This window comes from Drosophila nasuta, chromosome X, assembly GCF_023558535.2.
Source record: "Drosophila nasuta strain 15112-1781.00 chromosome X, ASM2355853v1, whole genome shotgun sequence".
NCBI lineage: Eukaryota > Metazoa > Arthropoda > Insecta > Diptera > Drosophilidae > Drosophila > Drosophila nasuta.
In genome coordinates this window covers 4,748,584-4,771,653 of record NC_083459.1, presented here as the reverse complement: position 1 = coordinate 4,771,653, position 23,070 = coordinate 4,748,584, and the positions used below count along the sequence as shown (strand labels likewise).

The 23,070-nt window shown below is 43.5% G+C and overlaps 2 protein-coding genes and 1 pseudogene across 3 annotated transcripts; 2 read left to right on the top strand and 1 right to left on the bottom strand.

The window, feature by feature from the left end:
- Positions 1–239: 239 nt before the first annotated feature.
- On the top strand, positions 240–10,603 carry LOC132795453 (vinculin). Of its 2 annotated transcripts, none has more exons than XM_060806159.1 (6): positions 240–503; positions 3,353–3,541; positions 7,139–9,329; positions 9,394–9,524; positions 9,598–9,996; positions 10,065–10,603. In XM_060806159.1, exons 2-6 carry the CDS (start codon positions 3,485–3,487, stop codon positions 10,170–10,172), a joined length of 2,886 nt encoding a protein of 961 aa, XP_060662142.1. In that variant the 5' UTR covers positions 240–503; positions 3,353–3,484; the 3' UTR covers positions 10,173–10,603. The 2 variants fall into 2 exon arrangements, with proteins under 2 accessions (XP_060662142.1, XP_060662141.1); XM_060806158.1 differs by lacking the exon at positions 240–503 and adding an exon at positions 525–626.
- A 1,080-nt stretch (positions 10,604–11,683) lies between these two features.
- On the bottom strand, positions 11,684–15,844 carry LOC132795470 (uncharacterized; annotated as a pseudogene).
- A 1,184-nt stretch (positions 15,845–17,028) lies between these two features.
- On the top strand, positions 17,029–22,439 carry LOC132796196 (SET domain-containing protein SmydA-8). The gene is made up of 2 exons (XM_060807276.1): positions 17,029–18,328; positions 21,762–22,439. The coding sequence occupies exons 1-2, from the start codon at positions 17,333–17,335 to the stop codon at positions 22,197–22,199; spliced, it is 1,434 nt and encodes a 477-aa protein (XP_060663259.1). The 5' UTR covers positions 17,029–17,332; the 3' UTR covers positions 22,200–22,439.
- Positions 22,440–23,070: the final 631 nt, after the last annotated feature.

Sequence of the window (23,070 nt, the reverse complement as noted above, 5' to 3'; positions counted from 1 at the left end):
GCATCTCTAAACTTTACATGCAGTCATACTGTTTTTTTTCCCGCTTAACGATCCTCACTCTTATGGCACAAGAAAGACGTTTTTAATTGCGTATGAAAACCGTATTTTACATATACGATATAATTATAACTTTACTAATATACATTAGTAAGTTCTTTGGATGTTACTTCTTTTTACTGGAGTTTTGACAGTCGAAATGTGCGGTGCAAAAATAGCCTCAAAACAAGATTATAAAGATGTTGGGAGGGTCGGTGCAGAGAGTATAATAAAAATGCCTATTCACACGCTATACATACGCACACATGCAAGTGCTGAAAGCCCCCAGAGAGAACAAGAGAGAATGTTGGAGCGCCAGCGAAAAGTGATGGCGAGATGGAGAGCAATATAAGAAGAAGCAGCTGTACCAGCAGCAGAAGAAGAAGAGGAGTCTAGGCACGTAGCGCAGAACAAAAGCGTCGCAACGCCGCCGTCGGCGCAAGCAAAGCAGCGCCAAGCAAAGCAAGGTAGAAAGATTGTGGGCCACAATCATTTTTTTAGTATTTAAAGAACTGTCGGGCAAGCAAGTAAAAGGCGCTGCGAGAGAGCGAGAGCAAAAAAGCGAAACGGGAAAAAGGCAAAAGTTTAAAGTAAATAACGGGCAATACACACAACATGTGTGCTCACTGCTTATACACAAATGTATATACATATACATATGTATGTATATGCGTGTGTGGAGAAGCTTATGAATCGTTCAGTTGTCAAAAATCGCATTAAATTGCATTTGTCATCAGGCTTCGTGTTTGTGTTTAGAGCTTCTTCTCTTGCTCGACATTTTTTGTTGTTCTTTTTTTTGGTTTGCTATGTGTGTATGTTTGCTGCTACGTGCTAAGAAACGCAAAAGCCCCAAACACGATAATCAGTGAAATATGCATGAAGTAATGCAAAAGAGCCATGTGAACATAACTCACGCATATATTTGCAGTATATATGTGTATTTATATGGCCATGTGTCTGTGTGTGTGTGTACATAATCAAAAAAAAGTGCTGCCAATGTGTATGAAGCAAGACGTTAAAGCTTTGGCGCTGCCGCCTGCCCTAAATTAAATAATATGCGTTCAAATGAACACTTTAATGTGCATATATGTACATATGTATATTTTTTGTATCGTTTTGCGCGCGCTGCGATCGCTGCTCCAATTCCAATTTCAATTCCAGAAGCAGCAGAAGCAGCAGCTCTAAATATGCCACAGTGGGGCACTCAGTAAATTCAACGGGGAATTGTTGTTGCTGCTGTTTTCAATTTATGATTTCATTGTTCTCTGCACATTAGCAGCAATCAAAATGCAATGCAACGCAAATGTACAATTAACGACGACAAGACAAAATAATAACAAAAAGAAACCACAACCACCGCAACACACAAACCTCTCCCCACCCTATGCTCTGCATTGATCGACGGCGGATTGTTTTTGTTATGGGCAGCATTGCTGCAGCTTCGCTTGGAACAGCTGTTGCTTATCGATAACACAGCTTAATGCAATTTATACATATCGAGCGATTAATTCAAGATGAGCCTCGTTGACAATTCAAAGAAAAATAACCTGTTGCGCTATCGATTTGGTATGCACAACGTGCGTGTGTGTGCGCGTTCCTGTGTGTGTGCGGCATATTATTAGTTGCAACAATTTGTTGACCATAAATGGATGCAGCCAGTCAATAAACCCCGCGTCCCACACAAAAAAAAAAAAACAACACGCCGCCGCCACAATAATATTTGTCTTTTGTGTGTTGTTGCTTTGTTTTGTTTATTTCTGTTTTTATATTTGAGCATTTTAGAAATCAATCGCTTACTAAGGCCATAAGTGGCGGTCAATCAATACAAAATGAGTTTGCACACATTTCTATATTTGTGCAAATACCAATACCAATATCGATATACATATATGTACATACATTATTGATATCACTACAAAATGAATGTGCACACATTCTTTCTATTTCTTTCTAAGCAAATATCGAAATTAATAGCTAGCTAGAAAAGCTTGACTGCATTCATATGTAGAGTAACTTCAGAACAATATAGTAAGAATATTTGAAACGTATAATTGTTTTTCTCGCAGTGCATGCGATCGGCCGTGTAATGCGAACGATTTTCCGTTGCGTTTTCAAGCATAATTCTCAAGTATTTTCGGTTTAGCAAGGTGCTTGAAAACGCCTTGGCGCCAGTTTGGTGCTTTGCTTTTGCTTTGATGTAGCTATGGCACACCCACACATATACACCCCCCACACACACACCTAGAGAGAAAGAGAGAGAGAGGCCACCCACCTGTCCGCGTAGCAAACGGAACTTGTGTTTTCAATGCCGTTTCTCATGATGCTTTTCCATTTCTCACTTTCACTGTAAATCATTGCCAATTACGTGGTATTTAGCAAAGGGTGCGGAAGTCGACCTATCGCAAAAGTGCCGCATTCACACTCACACTCACACAACACACAAAAAACACACGCACAGTCACATATACATACACTGACCATTTAAGGCTTGTAAACAGTGCGTCATCAGTGTTGTGTCTATCGTAGTCCGTTTTCCGCTCCCCCCTCGTTGCTCCCCCTCGTTGCTTACTAAACACAGCGACAGCGACAACACTGAGACTGAATTGTCTCGCAATGACCTCACAGTGTGCGTCATCATTAATGAAACAGCCAAAGCACAAGGCACCGAAAGCACAGACGAATTTGGAAAAGAATTATTAAAGCAGACGCCGCCCCAAATTGAAATTGAAATTGAAATGAATTGAATTGAATTGTATTGAAGAATCTCTTTAAGAGATTCCAGTATTTTGATGACTGCGAGAATAAGGGGTATTATAAATTAGTAACGCGAATGGTGTTTGCATATATAAAATGTATATATCATTATTGTTTTTTATGATTGTGACGATCAGATTAATCATTTTTGGAGTGTTCTCTTCTTTGTGTTATGATTTCTTTAAACTTTCTTTGACATATTAGTCCAGTATATATAATAACCATTCTTTCACTAGTTTTCGTAGATTAATCAATAAATATTCTCGCATAAGAAATATGAACGGGTAGTAAATGGTCGAGCAATCTCGATTGTCTCGACTTTGTCAGTCATTTCCTATCAGCTTTGGATACAGTGGGAGATACTCTTGGATGTTTCCATGTTCCTACAGGTGGCATTATCTGCGACCTCAATCAGCAGCATGTAGAGATAACACACACACACATACTTACACACACATACATATTCCACTTTTCTGTAGCTCGAAAACTTGTTTGTTATTTAAGCAACTGCTGGAATTTACATACTTTGGTACTAATATCTATATTTAATTGCTCATTACAGCATTCTCAACGCATTGGAGTAAAGGAAAAACACACACACACACACCAAAACACAGGCACACTTCGCACACACACACACACAGACACACACACACACACTCAGACTAGGAGAAGCTGAAGCTGAGACAATAAAATGCCCGTCTTCCACACAAAAACCATTGAAAGCATTTTAGATCCTGTTGCCCAGCAGGTAAGAGCGAGACAGCATGAGTGCGTGAGAGTGAAAGTGAGAGAAGAGATGAAGCTGGGGAAATGTGGGTAGTTGATAAAAAAATTGTTGATGCCTTAAGTACTAGTGTTATGTCTTTTATAGCTATAACTACTGTGCATATTGGCGCCCAAGAAGGTAAATCTCAAACAACTGTAAACCTAGTCGTTCCCTTTTCCCCCCTTCCCCAGTAGTTAACGTATTATTTAAGTATTCTTATGAGGCAGTTAAGTAGTTGACTGCTGTTGACGCTGTTTATGCGAGCAAGCTTATCACAAAGTTGTAGCGATAACTTCAAAATAATAATAGAATTCTGATGTGTACTAAATTTTATATAAAAAAAAGAGTTTAACTTCAATATCAGATATAAAACTTGATTTATTATGAATTTAGTACAATTATTGCTGCTTGGAAGTCCGGTTTATTCCTTCGCTTTCCGGTTTATTTCTCTGACATGATAAAGTGTTCATGGCATAAACCAAGTTTTAGTTGTATGTATTTTGTGTATACGTTTTTGGCTCGTTTAGTTTACTCGACTCGATTCGTTGATTTGATTTATTTTCGTGCATCATAATAATTTTTGCTACCTGACGAGAGTAAAAATAAACACAATATGACAGGCAGCTTCTCCCAGCTGTGGGTCATGTGTAGTTTCTATATGTATTATATTATGGTTATAGTCTTTACAAGGCGACAAACTATACTATATACTTTATGCTTTATATATAGACGACATTTAGAACCCATTTTCGAATTTATGATCACAAAAACAAAACTTGTTGTTGTTGTTTTTGTTGTTGTTACTTAACAAATGTTGCTGCGGGTCTCTAAAAAATAGCTGAGGTGGGAAATAATAATAATCATACTACTATACACTATGTAGAAAGAGCTGAAGAACAAAAAGCAGAGTCAAAGGCAAACACGATATGATATTGGACTGGCCTGCTGAACCTGAGGACAAGCAAAATTTTAATTTAATAAAACAACAAATGAAAACAAACCAAAAATCAAAAAAGAAAAAAAAGAACAGAATGAAAAACGATTTGACGAAAACATAGTATTAAAAGCAATTTAGTCGTGACAATGTAATACCCTATAGAAGCATGGGATTAATTTTAAATGGTCTTCTGATCTTCAAGATTATTACATTTGAAGGACAGACTTAAGAAACAATTAAGAACTATTATTACAACTATTTTATTTAATATTTATAAAATTTAATTCAGCATTTTTATTATAAATATTTTTTTAACTTCATACTTAGTTTTTTAAATTTTTTTTAATGTATTTGGTTATATCTTAAATATGTTAAACAAAAATTTAATATTAATTTAAATTTTCTAAAATTTATTAAATTATTTCATATATAATATTTAAATACATATTTATCAAAACAAGTTGTTAAACATGTTTTTAAATTTTGCTAGCTGCTTGAGTATTTATTTCTTGCTAACATTTTTGAGTATTTTTTTCTTACTAAGCTTATCGATTAGTTGATTTATCGAATCTATTGATCATTTTTAAACAGACAGCAGCACCAAAAGCTTCAAGCAATGAAGTCACATGTCAGCTGTCAATTTTGAACACATGTTGCGCTTAAATTTAAATACCCCATTGAAAGGGTATCAAGTCTAGAGATTCATGGTCCAAAAATAACTGTATAAAACACACACACGCACACACACAAACGTGAAGAAAAAGGCGAACAAAAATATACAAAATACGAAATACAAAATAAAAACATTTACGAGTCGAACGAAAGGCATGAAAATGAAATCATTGCGCGAGAGAGAAAAGCGAAAGAGCAGGGGGTGAGAGAGAGATAGAGAGGGGGGCGGGAAAAAGGTGTAGGTGTAGTCTTTGTAGGAGGTGTAGGAGATGTAGTCTAGGTGCTGATGCGGATGACTGAAGATTATAGTTGAGGGAAAATTGTGCCAAAAAAGCAAACCCAAAGCATTAGTCATCGCCCCCAATGGGGTGGAGCAGAGAGGGGAGCAAAGAGGGGAGGTTGCTGCATATGGTGGCTAGGTGGCTAGGTGGCTTGAATGGCAGGCAAAAACAAAAACGAATTAAAAATGATCATTCAGCACATCAATCAACACATTGATACACAGACACACACACACACACACAGACACACACTCTGCGATCTGAAATAATGAGATGGGTTGGTTAAAATTAGATACGCTGGCAAATTGGTCAGTCGGCAAATGTCCCAAGAGATTCGCGCTCTGCTCTGATGGAGCAAGAAACAAACAGCCATGGAAAATGCAATAGGGAAACTTTGGAGGGGGGGAGCGATGGCACATCAAATTAATTACATAATTAATTCATCAAGAGAATGACCAAAAAGTATAGAAATGCCACATAAATTGTGTTGAATGTGCTCTTCTCCCATTTGGGAAGCCAAAACAATATTCTTGCGGGCAACAAAGAACTTGTGAATCAATCGAGAATCAATCAGGTTAATGTAGATAAATTTTAATTATTTTAATGGATTTATCTTTAGCTTTCACGAATTTAAGATACTCTGCAGCTTCCTCATTCTTCACTACTCTTGAAGCTTCCGTTACTCAAGTCGCTTATCAATGAGACCTGCTGTAAGCTTGTGGAAAGTCAGGGAGAGAGATAGACAACGATCCGATTTTGCGGGGGCACAAAGCATTGAACTGTTCATGCCTAAAAATAACAGCAAGTCAAGCTACGCTACAGTTTGCCGCCAGTTGTAGAGCAGGTGCTGATCTCAAGTCCAAGTCCAAGATAAACAGAAAAAAAAACTAGCAGGTCTAAAAGTCGATGCCAAGTGTTGATGCCCACGCTATGTCATTCGCAATGCTATCGACGATCTGTCTGTTTGTCCGACTGCCGGTTTAACTGTATCTCCTCCTCTCCATCGCCAACTTTGTGGCGTCTCTTTTATGGCTGTGTCGATAACGAACGAGCGTCTAACGCTTGCCGCTTTTGGCTCTGCCCCAATGACACTTGCTGCGCTGTGAAAAGAGTTCAGTTTAACTACAACTTAATCAAATGTGAACTGAAAAGTTAATCACTGTTTAAAATTGAGAATGTTTTAAGTTAAGTCATTTACAAGCTTAACTTTAATCTAAAGCAAACTCTTCGGATCGCACATTCCCTGTACCTTTTATTAAAATGAGTTAGAAAAGCTAAACATTCCTTTAAAAAGACTACATTATTGAATAGTTAATTCTTAATTTTATTTATATTCAACTGTCCTGAACTCTTTCTTTCATTTTATTTGTACTGTCTTTGAACAAGATTTCTAATAATATAAAATATCTCTACATTAGACTTTATTAGACCCTGTAGTTAGTTGTTAGTTGTAGATACAAATGCCAAAAGATTTTGCTTTATTTTGTGGGAAGGAAAATCAAAACCAACTTGATTATCAACACAATAAAAAAGTTATATTGATTAGACTCTATTACATCCTATTAGACTCTTCACATTTGTATACATAGTATTATTGATCTCTTTCTAGCAAATATTTTTGAGCTTAGATTAGTTAGCTAATCTGTCACTTTGAAAGGTTATTTAACCGATTGTTATGTATTCGATTAGGTATCTCGCTTGGTCATCTTACACGAGGAGGCCGAGGATGGCAACGCCATGCCCGATCTCAGCCGGCCCGTTCAAGTGGTCTCGGCGGCGGTGGCGAACCTGGTGAAGGTGGGCAGGGAGACGATCAACAGTTCGGATGACAAGATACTGAGGCAGGACATGCCGTCGGCATTGCATCGCGTGGAGACTGCCTCGCAGTTGCTCGAGGAGGCTTCGGATATGTTGCGTGCCGATCCCTATTCGGGGCCAGCGCGCAAGAAGCTAATTGAGGGAAGCCGCGGCATACTGCAGGGCACCTCCTCGCTGCTGCTCTGCTTCGACGAGAGCGAGGTACGCAAGATCATCCAGGAGTGCAAGCGTGTCCTCGACTATCTCGCCGTTGCCGAAGTCATTGGCACCATGGAGCAGCTGGTGCAATTCCTCAAGGATCTCTCGCCCTGCCTGAGCAAAGTGTCCCGCGAGGTTGGCGCCCGTGAGAAGGAGCTGACGCATCAGGTGCACAGCGAGATACTGGTGCGTTGCCTCGAACAGGTCAAGACCCTGGCACCCATCCTCATCTGCAGCATGAAGGTCTACATACACATTGTTGAGCAACAGGGCAAGGGAGCCGAGGAGGCGGCCGAGAATCGCAATTACCTCGCCGCTCGTATGAGCGACGAGCTGCAGGAGATCATTCGGGTGCTGCAGTTGACCACCTACGACGAGGACACCAGCGAACTGGACAATCTCACCGTGCTAAAGAAGCTCAGCAATGCGATTAGCAACAAAATGGAATTGGCCAGCGAATGGCTATCGAATCCGTATGCGCTGCGCGGCGGTGTCGGCGAGAAGGCGCTGCGTCAGGTCATCGACAATGCCAACGAGATCTCGGAGCGTTGCCTGCCCCAGGACTCGTATCCCATACGCAAGCTCGCGGACGAGATAAGCGCCATGGCCAACAATCTGTGCGAACTCCGCCAAGACGGCAAAGGCAACTCGCCCCAAGCTCTCGCCCTGGCCACTGGCATCCGAGGACGTCTCGGGGAGCTGCAAGGCCTGGTGCGCCAAGCTGTCTCCGGTGTGGACAAGGCGGGCGTCCAGCAGACGGCGCACACCATTCAGGGACGATTGGAGCAGGCGGTCAAGTGGCTGCAGCATCCGGAGCTCAACGATGGCGGGCTGGGCGAGCGTGCCATCAATCTGATTGTCGAGGAGGGTCGCAAGGTGGCCGAGGGTTGTCCGGGCCATCAGAAGGCCGAGATCATGCAGCTGTGCGATGAAGTGGAGCGTCTCAAGCGTCAGGCGGCGGGCAGTGGTCCCGCTGCCAAGCAGGCGGCCAAGCAATTGACCCAAAAGCTCTACGAACTGAAGGCGGCCATACAGAACGCTCTGGTGAATCGCATCGTGCAGGACTTTATGGACGTTAGCACACCGCTCAAGCAGTTCACCGAGGCTGTGATGCTGCCCGAGGGAACGCCGGGACGCGAGCAGAACTTTAATCAGAAATCGAATAATCTGCAAGCGTTCAGCGATCGCGCATCGAAGACATCGCGCATGGTGGCTGCCGGTGGCGCCTGTGGCAACAAGAAGATTGCCGAAATCCTGCTCTCATCGGCTGCCCAGGTGGATTCGCTGACGCCGCAACTGATCAATGCGGGACGCATCCGCATGAATTATCCCGCCAGCAAGGCGGCCGACGAGCATCTGCAGAACCTGAAGCAACAGTATGCCGACACGGTGTTGCGCATGCGTACGCTCTGCGATCAGGCCACCGATCCGGCGGACTTTATCAAGACCTCCGAGGAGCATATGCAGGTGTATGCCAAGCTCTGCGAGGATGCCATCCACGGGCGTCAGCCACAGAAGATGGTGGACAACACCTCGAATATTGCCCGTTTGATCAATCGGGTGTTGCTCGTCGCCAAGCAGGAGGCGGACAATTCGGAGGATCCGGTGTTCACCGAACGTCTTAATGCCGCCGCCAATAACCTGGAGAGATCGTTGCCCGCCATGGTTGGCGATGCCAAGTTGGTGGCCACCAACATTGCCGATCCGGCGGCAGCGGCGGCCTGGAAGAAGTCATTCCAGCGTCTGCTGGGCGATGTGCGCGAAGTGCGCGATGCCATTGCGCCGCCACAGCCGCCACCATTGCCCACCTCGCTGCCACCGCCGATCCCTGAGCTCAGCGCTCTCCATCTGTCCAATCAGAATGGTAAGTTTTGGGCGTTTCTCTCAATTCCAACTTGTCGCTAATGTCATTCCATGGTTTGATTTAGCTGAACGTGCGCCACCACGTCCACCACTGCCACGCGAGGGTCTTGCCCCGGTGCGTCCTCCGCCACCGGAGACGGACGACGAGGATGAGGGCGTGTTCCGCACTATGCCGCATGCCAACCAACCGATTCTGGTAAGTATATTAACTTGAAATTGCTTCCCTTTGGGACTCGTTGTACTATATGCTATATATGGTTGTCTTGCAGATAGCGGCACGTGGACTGCATCAGGAGGTGCGTCAGTGGTCGTCCAAGGACAACGAGATCATTGCGGCGGCCAAACGCATGGCCATCCTAATGGCCCGGCTCAGTGAGCTGGTGCTCTCGGAGTCGCGGGGCAGCAAACGCGAGCTGATTGCGACGGCCAAGAAGATCGCCGAGGCATCGGAGGATGTGACGCGACTGGCCAAGGAGCTGGCACGTCAGTGCACGGATCGACGCATCCGCACGAATCTGTTGCAGGTGTGCGAACGCATTCCCACCATTGGCACACAGCTCAAGATTCTGTCGACGGTGAAGGCAACGATGCTGGGCGCCCAGGGATCCGATGAGGATCGCGAGGCCACAGAGATGTTGGTGGGCAATGCCCAGAATCTGATGCAGAGCGTAAGCACCGAGCATAGCTTTTCCCTAGCTAACGATCTCTAATACAATTTCCCACTTTTTGTTTATAGGTGAAGGAGACGGTGCGCGCTGCGGAGGGAGCTAGCATCAAGATTCGCTCGGATCAGACCAGCAATCGACTGCAATGGGTGCGTCGCCAGCCCTGGTATCAGTACTAAAATCCAGCATCAGGGATCTTTTCTAGCCAGCTGCCAAAGCTAAAGCCACTTTCCCCCCTCACTTTCCCTCTCCCACTCGTTCGTTCGTTCGTGCCTTTCGTGTAACATAAACTAATCTTAAACTCGAAGAAAAACGTGAATTTCAAAACTATTTTTAATCGCTTGCGAAACAACAAAATGCTCCCGGAGCTGTTGCATCGATGTTTTTCCCGCTGTGCTGTGCACTCTGAATATATGTTGAGTACTTTAAAATACTTACGCCACAGTGTCTTGTGTGCATAACACTTTGAATAACTTTTGCAGACTCTGAACTCCCTTTTCGTTATTATTCATATGTACTAAATATGTCTTCTTTTTTTTGTAATTCTATATTTATATTTATAAAGTTAATGTTTAAGCGTGCAATAAATAAATGTACATACAGAAACACACACACACACACACATACACAGAAACACACACTCGCAGAGAAAGGTGCAATGTATATAGAGAATACAAAATGTAGAGAAAGCAATTGAGAAACTTGAGAACTTGAGAAGCGAGCAAAGCACTCGAGGGAAGCACCTCGCGATAAGCTGACAACTACGACAACTTGACTAGCTGCCCCCAAAGCGGCTAGCTGAATATGAGAAACACAAACACCACCAAGAGAAGCAGAAGAAGAAGCATTTACAAAGCTTAAATTGAACTCCTACCTTACGTCCTGCATCCCCCTAAGAACAACAAACAAACTTTGTTGGAAAAGTAATACACAACTTTTTTGTTCATTCAACTTTCGACTAACTGGAAACAAGTTTGAATAACATATACAACTATATTATATTTTTGAATAATGAGTGCCTTATTCACATTGTACTTGCATAGTTTATAACTAGAAGTAGTTGCCCCCGCCGTCGCTGCGTTGCTCCTCCCCCACTTAACAAACTAAGCCTAAAATGATCAACGCGTTGTGTGTCATGTTCAAGAAAAAAAAAGAAAAACTAAAATAATTGAAATAAAAAACTTTATAAAGTGTTAACTATTGTATTGCATACATACATATTATATACGAGATGCGAGTATATGTTAATATACTTAATATATATAGTAAATCATACGATTTGACTAAACTAATAATTTAATGTAAGATGTGTTCAAGATGATTAAAATGACGCAAGTTGAGTGCGAACTAGAAAGCCTTTTAAATTGCCAATAAAATTTAATTATCTTATGATAGAAGTATTTTTTTTTGTTGTGTTGCTAGCCTATTAAGATTGTGCACTTGGCGTATACGCAACATAGGGAGACGCTTAAGATGTGTTGCTTTAGTGAGTATTTATAATTCAGTAGTATTGTTTAAAGTTATTTACAGCAATTTAGAAAATAATCTACTAAAGTAGTTAATGCAAAGAACATGTAAAATGAAAGTGTAAAAAAAATGTAGCATACTTTCGAGGTGCATTAAAAGTATTCGCAGGTGTATGAGAAAAAGTGTAGCATACTTACAGGTTGAAACTTGAAAAGTGTGCGCAGCTAAGCACAGCAACAAGGTGTTGGGGAAAAAGTGTAGCATTCTTGCTGGCTGCAACTTAATAAGTATACGCAACTGAGAGCAGCAGCTGAAAAAGCTAACGATGGCAAACGACGGTCATCCAATTGCTCGCTCCATGGCCCTCGTGCTTCGTGGCTGGACAAGTGCTGGGAAATTGGAGAGGCGAGCGCATGACGTCTGCTCCCGAGTGCTGCGAACTACGCGAAACTTGTAACTAATAATAGACTACATACATATGTAGGCTCGTTGACTGCATGCGACGGCAGCTGTTGCGGCTTGTGGTTTGCTCTGTTGCCATTGCCGTTGCTGCCCCGCCCACAGCCCACAGCCCACAGGCTGCCCGCAGCCTCCATGGCAGCGCGTTGCTCGAGCGGCGAGCAATCACTAATTAGTTTGCCGAGCAGCGTCAATCGGGCGCAACAGTTTCAGCCAAACACACACATATTGGGAAATTTGGGCGCGAGAGCTGAGAGACGATTGCTTAATCGGTAATGTCGCAATTGCAAGGGCTGACGGAGGATGTGCCGCAAATGGAAATCAGCGCCTCCACACAGGAGTTGGCCACCCTAATCGACGATCATCTGGGCCCACTGCGTCCCACCTCGCCCGCCTGGCAAGTCGCAGACTCTCCGATCTCGGGGCGTGGCATCTTCGCAGTGCGTCCCATCGCCAAGGGCGAGCAACTGTTCCGAGAGCACACACTGCTCGTGGGTCCCACAGCGCATCGGGGTCGCAATCTGCGCACTTGCATCAATTGCTATCATCTGCCCGCTGGCGATACGGATGCCGAGGCGCTGTGCTCCTCCGGTTGTGGCCTGCCCGTGTGTGGCGAGTGTGTGGAGTCGCCGCGACATGCGCTCGAGTGTCAGCTGTTCCGCAAGTGGCAGCCAAGGGATGTGCAACACATTGATCCGCGTGCGCTGCGCATCCTGAGCGTGGTGCGTTGCTTCTTCCTCAACGAGTCGCAGCGCAAGCTGCTCTACGCCATGCAGGCGAACGCCGATCGTTACTACATGCGTGAGGTGCAACGGGCCGCCGAGTGCTTCGAGCACTTTCCACACGATCCCGATATGCTGGAGTACTTCTATCGCACCGTCTGTGCCTTCAACACGAATGCCTTCGAGAGCCGCTGCCAGGTGGATGGCCAGGAGATTGTGGCGCGTGCCTTGTTCCCGTTGGCTGGCATGCTCAATCATCAGTGCACCCCGAATGCGGCACATCACTTTGAGGATGGCGAGACGATCGTTGTGTGCGCCACCGAGAACATTGCCGCGGGCAGCGAGATCACCATGTCCTACACGAAGCTGTTGTGGTCGACGCTGGCGCGCAAAATGTTTCTCGGCATGACGAAGCACTTCATGTGCCAGTGTCCCCGGTGCCAGGATCCGACGGTGAGTCAGTCCATCTCTCTCGATCTGTATCTGTATCTCTCTATTTCGGTGTGTTGCAATCTCACCAAAATAGACACACACACTCGTCCCATCTATCTGTCTATATTTGCATCTGGGCCACAAGATACTGATGCTCGCACTGCTCATCAATGAATCGATGCTGATCGTTTCAACACGCGGCCAATTACTTAACAGCAGGTTATTCACCTGACTGTCTGTCTCTCTTTCTGTCTGTCTGTCCATTGATATTTATGAGTGGTCAACTAATGAATGAAAATACGCATTTGAAATTGTTTGAGCTGCAGGCGAAGCCAACTTAATAATGCGCGTTTCAAGGCGCAGCCAACTTAACAAGCCGCGTTTCCAAGCGCAGCCAACTTAACTACTATGAGTACTATGGTAAGACTGCGAACATATTAAGTATTTTTTGAATGCGATTCATTGAATGAAACGTTTTGTCGAATGTGATTTGAGCAACCGAATGCATATTGATGTGGTTATTGTGTTTTCAAATGAATTTTTGAATGATTAAGCTACCTCTTAAGTGCTCGATTTCGGCGAGTGAATACAAGTCCACAGAACAACTATATTCACTTGCAATTGTTTTTTTTTATTGTTTCTCGAGTTATTCATAAAAGCATACAGACATGTTCTTGAATACGATTTTCCTATTTTCAATTTGTTTTTTGTTTTTGCCCCCGATTTGAAATACCTTTCTTATTTTTTGTCGGCTACTCCGTTGGGTAATTACGAATATAATTCAGCTCAAATATTCATATTGCACTCGTGAGCTATTCACACACTCAATTGGCATTGTGGGTCGCCACAAAGAATGCAAATCGCAAGTTACAACGCGGAATGCTCGACTATGCGATACCTCGACTAAACTTAATTAGTATTAAGATATTATATGTGTATTTAAGGTTGACAGACTGAACGTAATCAGTAATATTTCATATACTATATTTGTTTAAAAAAACAACATTCTATCTTTAACATAAATCATAATCCCCTTTGGCGACAGAGCAAAATAAATCCGCAAAGCTGAGTGAATGACTGAATGTCTGAATGAATGGATGAATATGCGAATGAGTGACTGAATGAGTGCTCTGAATGACAACTTGTTGCATGGCTAAATGGCATGGCTTTCATCTCATTCGCTCGCTCGCCTCTCACGGGTCTACGTTTGCTTTCAATGAATGCGCCTAATCCAACCGCCTTCCTCCGTTCCGTTCCGTTCAGTTCTTGTCTTCTCGCTTGTCCGCTTCGCCGCCTGTCTTCCTGCCTGTCCCATCCCCCTCCGCCACCTCCCCGCCACCTGCTCAGCCATCTGTTCATTCTCTGTCTCTTTGACAGCGCTTCGCTGTCATAATGCATATTCCTATGGGCCTGGGCAAATTGCCAGTTAGAGCTAATGGAGGCCCAAACTAGTTCAAGTACAAATACACACGCACACACACACATGCACACATATGGCCGAAAACATGCACGCACATTTGAGACGCCAGGGGGCGCTGTAAGCAGTTTTGGGTTAGGCTAAAACAAACGCGAAACTCATTTGACGTCCGATTCTCAGTTCGTTTCATTTTCGTCTTTCTTCTTTTTCAATTTTTCTGTGTTGTTTTTTTTTCTCTTTGCTATTTTCATGTTTTCCTCTATTGCCGTTTTAAATAGAATCAAATGTTGTGCAAAATCTTCAGAGCGCTCAGAGAAACATTTCTTGTGCGTTTTTTCCGCTGCGGTTTCATCTTTGCTTTTCATTGCTTTGGGGCATTTGGAAAATTGTTTAAAACGTTTTTCAATTGATTTTGAGTTGCGTTAAAGAGGGCAACTAGGTAGTTATTAAGGGGTGCGGATTGGGGTAAGTTAATGTGGTGAAGTCATAAAAGAAATCCTCATCTGATTTACGGTTGGGGCCTTCTGTATACTAAATATAACGATAGAGGGTATAACAGTATAGGAAGTGTAGCAATATTTTAGGGGTTATTAAGTATTTTGATAGATATATTTGTAGTTGAGCTTAGATTATAAACGTTCTACAAAATTTCCACTGAAAGGTTTGATGATTCTATAGAACTTTTAATTAAATTATTACTTAATTTCATTTGTATATTTATGTATAAATTAAGAATTTGTAAATAATTTTTGATTTATATTTAAAAAATTGTATATGAATACAAAAATATTAATAATAACTACAATTTAAAAAAAATTGCGCACAAATTAAAAAAAATAATTTGATTATTTTGATAGAATGTCAAGATCGGAAAGTAAGTTCTGTAGTACTCGAAATTGATGCTTAGAAATGGAGATATAACAAATGTTTTTTATAAGCAATAAAGTAGATACATTTAATATTCGTAAACCATTTCTTTTTCAAATATATATTTATTATTTTGAATTATGATTGACTTCGCTACACATTTTGCTCTAACTATGTGTATACGCAATGTTTGCTTACAGGATATTTGGCTGCTGGGCAAAGTCTCAATTTCTTGTCACGTTGCGTATACGCAATGCGTGCCGTGGCGTGCGTTGTGCGTTGTGTGTTGTGTTTGGCGTGGCATGCGTGCTCAATGGCAACATTGGTGACAACGTGCGGCAGTCACCTGTGCGACCTGGTCACGTGTCACAGGCGGCGCCTTCAGCAGCTGCTGTTGTGATGATGGCATTTTTGGCATTGGCATTGTCAGTTGGCCATCGTCGTCGCCGTCGTCGCCGTCGTCACGCAATCGGCTTTGTCGCTTCATGCTCCCAATTTATGAAGCGTCAACACGCAGTCTTCACCTGGAGCATTTCTCTTCCCCCATTCCCATTTTCCCCCCTCTCGCTCACTCTCTATCTCTTTCTCTCATGCGCTGCCTTAATGTGAGCTGCAGTTTTTGCTGCGAAATCTGAGCAACATTCGCAGCTTTAAAGTGCAGAGCGAAAGCGGAGTGTTGTATAAGAGGGAGATAGAGAGATGGAAGGTGGGAGGTAGGAGGTGGGAAGCCGTACAAGTTGCGTTGTTGTTACTGCTTGTTGCCACGTGGCGCGCGTGATTCTTGCCCAGAGTTGTTGTTGCTGTTGCTGTTGCTGCTGTTTTGTTATGTGTATTTATAGGCGGCTCATAACCGCAGGCAAAGAAAGACAGCGAGTGGGGGAACTGTGGGCGAGAGGGGAATAGGCAGTGCAAGGTGTAGCGGGGGGCAGGCAACAAATTGAAATGACAAATCGAAGTGACAGGCAAAAGGCAAAAGACGACAGCAAAGCAAAGCAAGGCAAGGCAACGCAACGCAAGGCAAGGCAAAGCGAGCTCTAGGCAAGCGAGCGAGCGAGCGAGAGAGAGAGAGAGAGAACCACAGCGTGTGTGTGAGCAAAGAAGAAGATGATGGTGATGAAGGAAGAGCACTTGTACGAATAGAGAGGGCGAAGGAGGAGGGCGGGCGGTTTGCTGGCCTGCACGCATTGTTGTAGCCAATCCAATTGAATGCAACAGCAAATTGAATAAGAGTCAAAAGCAAAAGGCGAAAGCAAAAGCCGCTTTACACACACACACACACACACACACACACATGAGTGTGTGAGAGAGTGTGAGCGAGGCTGAGTGTTCTAAGTGTGTGTGTGTGTGTGTGCGACTGTATTTCAGTGTACAAATGAGTATTGTGCTGAGTGTGACCAAAGCGCCAAAGTGTGTGCTTTGTGTGTGGCCATAGTGTAAAAGTGTGTGTGTGCTTGTGTGTGGCGCCTTGGAACATCATAAATGTTTGTTGTTGTTGCCCATTGCGGCCGCCATCTAATTTGTGTTTTTTAGTTGCGCGCTGCGTTTAATGCTCTCTGAGGGCGTCGCAGTCGCTGCTAACGGCGTCGCTCGCGACTGCGCTGCCGCTGAGGTCTCGCCGTCGTCGTCGTTGGCGTTGTCGCGGCAGTCGCCTTCGCCTGGTCTTTTGTCGCCTGCTTCATCACTCGCAAACTTGCCGCGCGCTGCGTTGCGTCGTCGTCGTCGCGTCGCCTCGTCTCGTTTTTCGTTTTTCGTTTGGTCGTTCTTCTGCGTGCTGCTGTCGTTTTGCCATTCGCCTGTTTACATTTGTTTTTTTTTGTTCTTGTGTTGACAATCGCCTGTAATTGTTGTAACGATCCTGCGTAAGCGTGAGCGAGAGCGAGAGCAAGTAACTGAACAGTTCGGTGCGTGTGCGTGTGCAAGAGTGAGAGAAAGAGAGGGACAAACAGAGTGCTCTTCTACACACAGCAGCAGCAGCATGGCGAGTGCTGAACGCATGAATACAACAGCTGCAATGGTCGCCCACATGGCGCCCAGTCGGAGCACAACGCCCGATCAGCTGGCCCGCCTCATCGATGTGCATCTGGGCGATCTGCGCGAGGAGCAGCCCAACTGGATGCTCGCCCCCTCGCCGGTGGCGGGTCGCGGCGTCTTTGCCACACGCGACATTGCCGCCGGCGAGCTAATCTTTCGGGAGCGTGCCCTCGTCGTGGGTCCCACAGCGCGCAAGGGTTCGCAGCTGAACACATGCGTCTGCTGCCATCGTCTGCTGGCCAGCAAACACTTCCTCTGTCCACATCACTGCACGCTGCCCGTTTGCGGTGAATGCGCCGACTCCGCTGCGCATCGCAATGAGTGCGAACACTTTCAGCGCTGGATGCCCAAGGATCTGACAGCGAGCGAAGAGCAGCCGCCAGCCAAAGAGTCGCCATCCGAAGAGAGTGATCCTCAGGACGTGGCCACAAAGGAGCCGTTGGGCGACGTCGTCAATCCGCTGTCGCTGCGCATTTTGACCGCGGTGCGCGTGTTTTACCTCAGCAAGGAGCAGCGGGCGCTGGTCGATGCCATGCAGGCGAATGCGGAGCGTGGCTATCGCCAGGAGATCATCAAGGCGGCGCAATGCTTTCGCAAATTCCCCACCACCGATAAACCGTTCATGGATCAGCTCTTCCGCGTTGTCGGCGTCCTCAATACGAATGCCTTTGAGGCGCCGTGTCGCGTCGACAAGCACGAGACACTGCTCCGTGGCCTCTTCCCGCTGACGGCGATCATGAATCACGAGTGCACCCCGAATGCCAGTCATTACTTTGAGAACGGTCGGCTGGCGGTGGTGCGGGCAGCGAGGGATATTCCCAAGGGCGGCGAGATCACAACCACGTACACGAAGATCCTCTGGAGCAATCTCACGCGCGGCATCTTCCTCAAGATGACCAAGTACTTTGTGTGCAACTGCGACAGATGCAACGACAACTCTGTGAGTGTAACGCTTCAATTCCCTTCTCTTTCTTCCTCTCCTTTTTCTCCTTAATCTTGATCTTAAAGAACGTTAGAAGAATCTTCTTTTGTGATGCATGTATGTATTTTATAATAATGTAAGGAACCTTTTAAAGGTACTAAAGATCATCTTTAATATAGGAAATGTCATTGCCAAGCGAAGAATACAAGACGAAAACGTCTTTTGATTAACTGAAGAATTTGGTTTACCCCTTTTTAACGTGTGAAATATTATTACAAGGCTGTTAAAGCATCTTCTAATTAAGTTAAGATTTAAAGATTTGTTGATTAGCTTGGGGAATTATTTTGAAATGAGGGGGTTGAAGATCCTCTTAAATAGTTTTGCTAGGTTATGATTTTCTAAAATTTATTTTGAAGTACCATACAAAAATCATAACGTTCAGAAAGCTACTTAAGAACTAGCCAAATGATTTCCTAAACAAAAATGTTATTTGTGGTGCAAGTTTAAGTATTGTAAAGAAATACTTATGCTCAATGATCGGAATAAGCAGCAAATTGAATCCGTTACAAATGTTCAAGAAGTCTATGGCATACTTCACAGAATACACTTTAGTGCGGTAAATATTGATACCGATAGAAGAGAGGGCAGAGAACGGAATAGTTGCTGATTATTTTGGGATTTTATTGCAATTTTTGATACGCTCATTAATTAACTTCTTGACAGAGCTGTTTCTTGGGTAATATTAAAGCAGGCAGGTGGCCGCATTTTAAAATGTAAATTTGAAATTCTTAAGAAATCATGAAAAGAGAGATTACTCGGACTTAACTTGGTTGATCTCCCAGAAGTGTGCGTCGGTTCCATTAAAGATCAAAAACATGACTGCCCTGGGCATTATGATTAGCACAGCATCAATAACAATAACACTAACAAAAACAACATTAACAAGAACAACAACAAATTTGCCAGACATAAAACAATTATTGGAATTTCTGAAATGTTTTCTGAATTGTCTTTGTCACTCGAGGGAAAAGATCTTTGAATAGATTCGAAAGAGTCTACAGCTGTCACACCGCATGTGTGTGTGTGAGTGTGTGTGTGTTTTATCCGTATCCCAAACTGTAGTTGTATCTGTGTTTGTATCTCAATCTTTAGATAGCTATCTAAGTGCTTAGTATACATATATATATCTATGCTCCGAGCATTATATACGATGTATCTATCTATCTATATGTGTTGTATATATCTGTTGGATTAGATGAATAATAGCATTTGGCAGAGACATGACAAAAATGCGCTTAATTAGATTAGTTGCATGATTTTTGCATGAACTTGCTCTGATGATGCAGAACAGAATAGCCATCCTCCTCCTCCTCCTCACCCCCAACCCCTTACCCTCTCCTCACAAGAGGGGCATGAACATGAGCGTGAGCTCATTAGTGCAACATGACCAGACCCAGACCCAGAGCCAGAGACCCGAACCCGGACACCAAGAGAAAAGTGCGAGGAAGGTGCGAAGGGGGGAGAGCCGATATTGCTCTTTGTGTGTGTGTGTGTGCAAGAGGTGGGAGGAGGGAGAATGGGAGGCAGGGGTGTCATTTTCGTGTGTGTGTGTCGCCCCTCTTGCCACGCATTGTCGCAATGTCCGTGGTCGTTGTTGCACAGTCCCTAGTTCCCAGTCGCATTTGATAGTCGTATGACAGTTTTACCTGCCTCCCCCCGCACCCGGCTCCCTGCATCTCTCAACCATCGACCACCCCCTCGACTGACGCCGCTTGGCGTCTCTAGGCGACACCAATGCGGACGCGGGCGGGTTATGCAAATGGCGCCGCTGCCGAAACAACAACAGCAGCAGCTTCGTCCCACACACACACACACACATGCTTACTATGTATAAGTATGCGAGTATACGAGCATGCCGCCACAGGTGCAGAAGCGGTCTCTTAATGCGCAACAGAATAGTTGAGGTAGTCGACTAGTTGGATACCCTGCACTTGACAATTATTTGCACTTCTCTCTCCACAGAATATGTAGGCAGACAAATACACGATAGGTTAACCATAAATCAAGTTGCCTATAATTCAAAGTGATAAAATAATTAAGTGTGACCAAAGCAAATGCAGGTATCACAATATTGTCCTAAGAAGTAAGAAGTTTTCCATATTTATTTAAATAAATCTATTTAATTAAATTAGTTTTAGCTTTCATATTTTGTACACCTTCAATTTACTTGCTGCACTTAATTAGAAAATGAAAATATAATTAAGTGTGACCAAAGCAAATGCCGATTTCAAATCATTGCTTAGAAAAAAAAGCAAGTTTTTTTCACTAACTTTTTATATGTGGCAGCGCTATCTTATACATAGTTTTTTGACTGCAAAATTTGTAAAAAAAAACAAAAATTTAAGTGTGACCAAATGCAGCTACAACTGATGTGTAAAGAAACTATCAAGTTTATAACCTAACTATTTAAAAGTGATTGTTCTGGCTTTTGTAATTGTCATGACTGTAATCCCTACTTAAAATTAGAGAATAAAAATAAAATTAAGTGTGACCAAAGCAAATAAAAGGTTCTAACTGATTTGTGATCTATTCATGAATAACATTAACAACTTCAAATTTTATTTCCCTTAAATTTAATAGCTTTAGCACTTATAGTCTTCATGATTTAAATTAAAGTGTTTATATGAATAGACAAGGAAACGTATCGCCACATTGAGGTGTGCATACCCTTTCGTGCCATTCTACACAGGGTATAGCATCCCATTGTGGCCATTTCATACGAACTGCGTATAATTAGCGTTGAATTAATAATCGTTTATCGATTCGAATGCTTTTAACAAAAGTTTCATTTCATTGCGAGAGCTTTTCAAGTTCTTATTCTACTTTTTGTTCCCTGCTGTTGTGTGTGGGCGTGCTCGACTGTGCAACACTTGTCAGTCAGTCAGTGCAAAATGTTTGATTTCTCAAGGGAGTTTCGCATTGTGATTCGTATTCTTTGCTTTCATTAATGGGAGAATAATTCTTTGCTGCAGCACATTTTTGTTGCTTTATGTCAATGGATTTCTTCGAAGTTTAAATACAATTTAAGTGACTTGATATATTTAAAAATCTATATATACTTTATATAGCTATTGTCTATTGATGAAGATATCTTCAATACATTATCTGACTATATTATTTTTTTTCAATTCTCGCAGAACATTTTAAATAATTCTGGAGTCAATATTGTCAAAGCCACAAGCATGAATTGTTCTTCAATTTGAACAGATTTGAGGCAGATCATTTTCAATGACTCTGCCGTTGATATTGTCAAAGATTTAAGCATGAATTGTTCTTATTATTTTTTATATTTTTTCCAATCTCTTTTTCAGCTTTTGAGTTATCGACTGCATGGTCATCATTTGCCTCTTTCGAAGACTTTCCACTAATGCAGTCTCTGTACATTTTGCAGGAGAATGGCACGTATTTGTCGGCGCTCTTCTGCCGGGAACAGGGCTGCAAGGGACTCGTGATACCCGTGCAGACGAAGACACTGCAACCGGACTGGCGTTGTCTCAGCTGCGAGAATGTCTTTCCGCATGCGAAGATGGCGCGGTATCAGGACTTTGCCCTCAACACGATCAACAATCGGATCAACACGTGCAGTGTGCGCGACATGATTCACTTCATCAACGAGCTGTGCCCGCGCTTCTGTCCGCCCTCGAACTATGTGCTGATCGAGGCCAAGTTGAATGTGATCTGGCGCATGACGCGCCTCGGTGCAGAAGAGTATGCGCCCGAGGAGTTGGCTCACAAGGATCGCTATCGCGAGGAGATCCTTGCCATTCTGCATAAGCTGGGCGCCGGCGAGTGCACGCTGAAGAAGCTCATCACCGAGGAGATACAGTGAGCGATGCCAAAAACAATCAAAACAACCAAGGTGAACGACCCCAGCTGTGTGTGAATGTGTGTGCGTGTGAGTGTCCTGCTGTGTCCATGTGTGCGTGTGTGTGTGTGTATGTGTGTGTTAATGCTGGCGGGTTCAGCTGTTTTTGGCCAAATCAATTGTTGTAGCTAGTAAAAATTGCTTATTTTTTTTCTCATTAGAAATATTATAATAAAAATAAAGCTATTGAAAGTGAAATCGAAATTGGAAGTATTTCTTCGAAAATCCGAAAAAGTTGCGTTGTTTTCAGTGTCTACATAAAGGTTTTAAGTGCAACGATTATAAAAGAACAAGTTGATATGGATATGGATATCAGAGAACGGCACGGGTATACACACTCAACCGCTGCACCGGTTATTCATGTGCCTTTTTAACACATTTGTACGGGTATCAAAAAAGTACGGGTTTCGAAAATACACAAGACTTTTGTGATTTGATTTTACGCACTCGGTGGTTATGAGTGTGTGTATCTGATAGGCACAAACACACTCGGTCAAAAATTATGAGTGGACCGGCACGATTATATGTATGTACATACATATGTATGTTTGTATGTATGTATGTTGAGAAGCAAGAAATGCCTTCGGTTCTGTGAGTTGTTCTTGTTATTGCTGGTGCGCTCTTGTAATCTTTTCTCATAAAACACAAGCCATTTCGTCATGAGTGAAAAAATGATCGGATGCACGAAGCACAACCACCTGAAAGGCTTGAGTGTCTAAAATGATCCGGTGCCGAATAGGCAGATGCAAGAAAGGCCTGAGAATGACAATCACTCACAATTGCAGTACTTACTCGATTTGGGAGTGCTGAGTAGCACCGTCACACAAAAAAACAA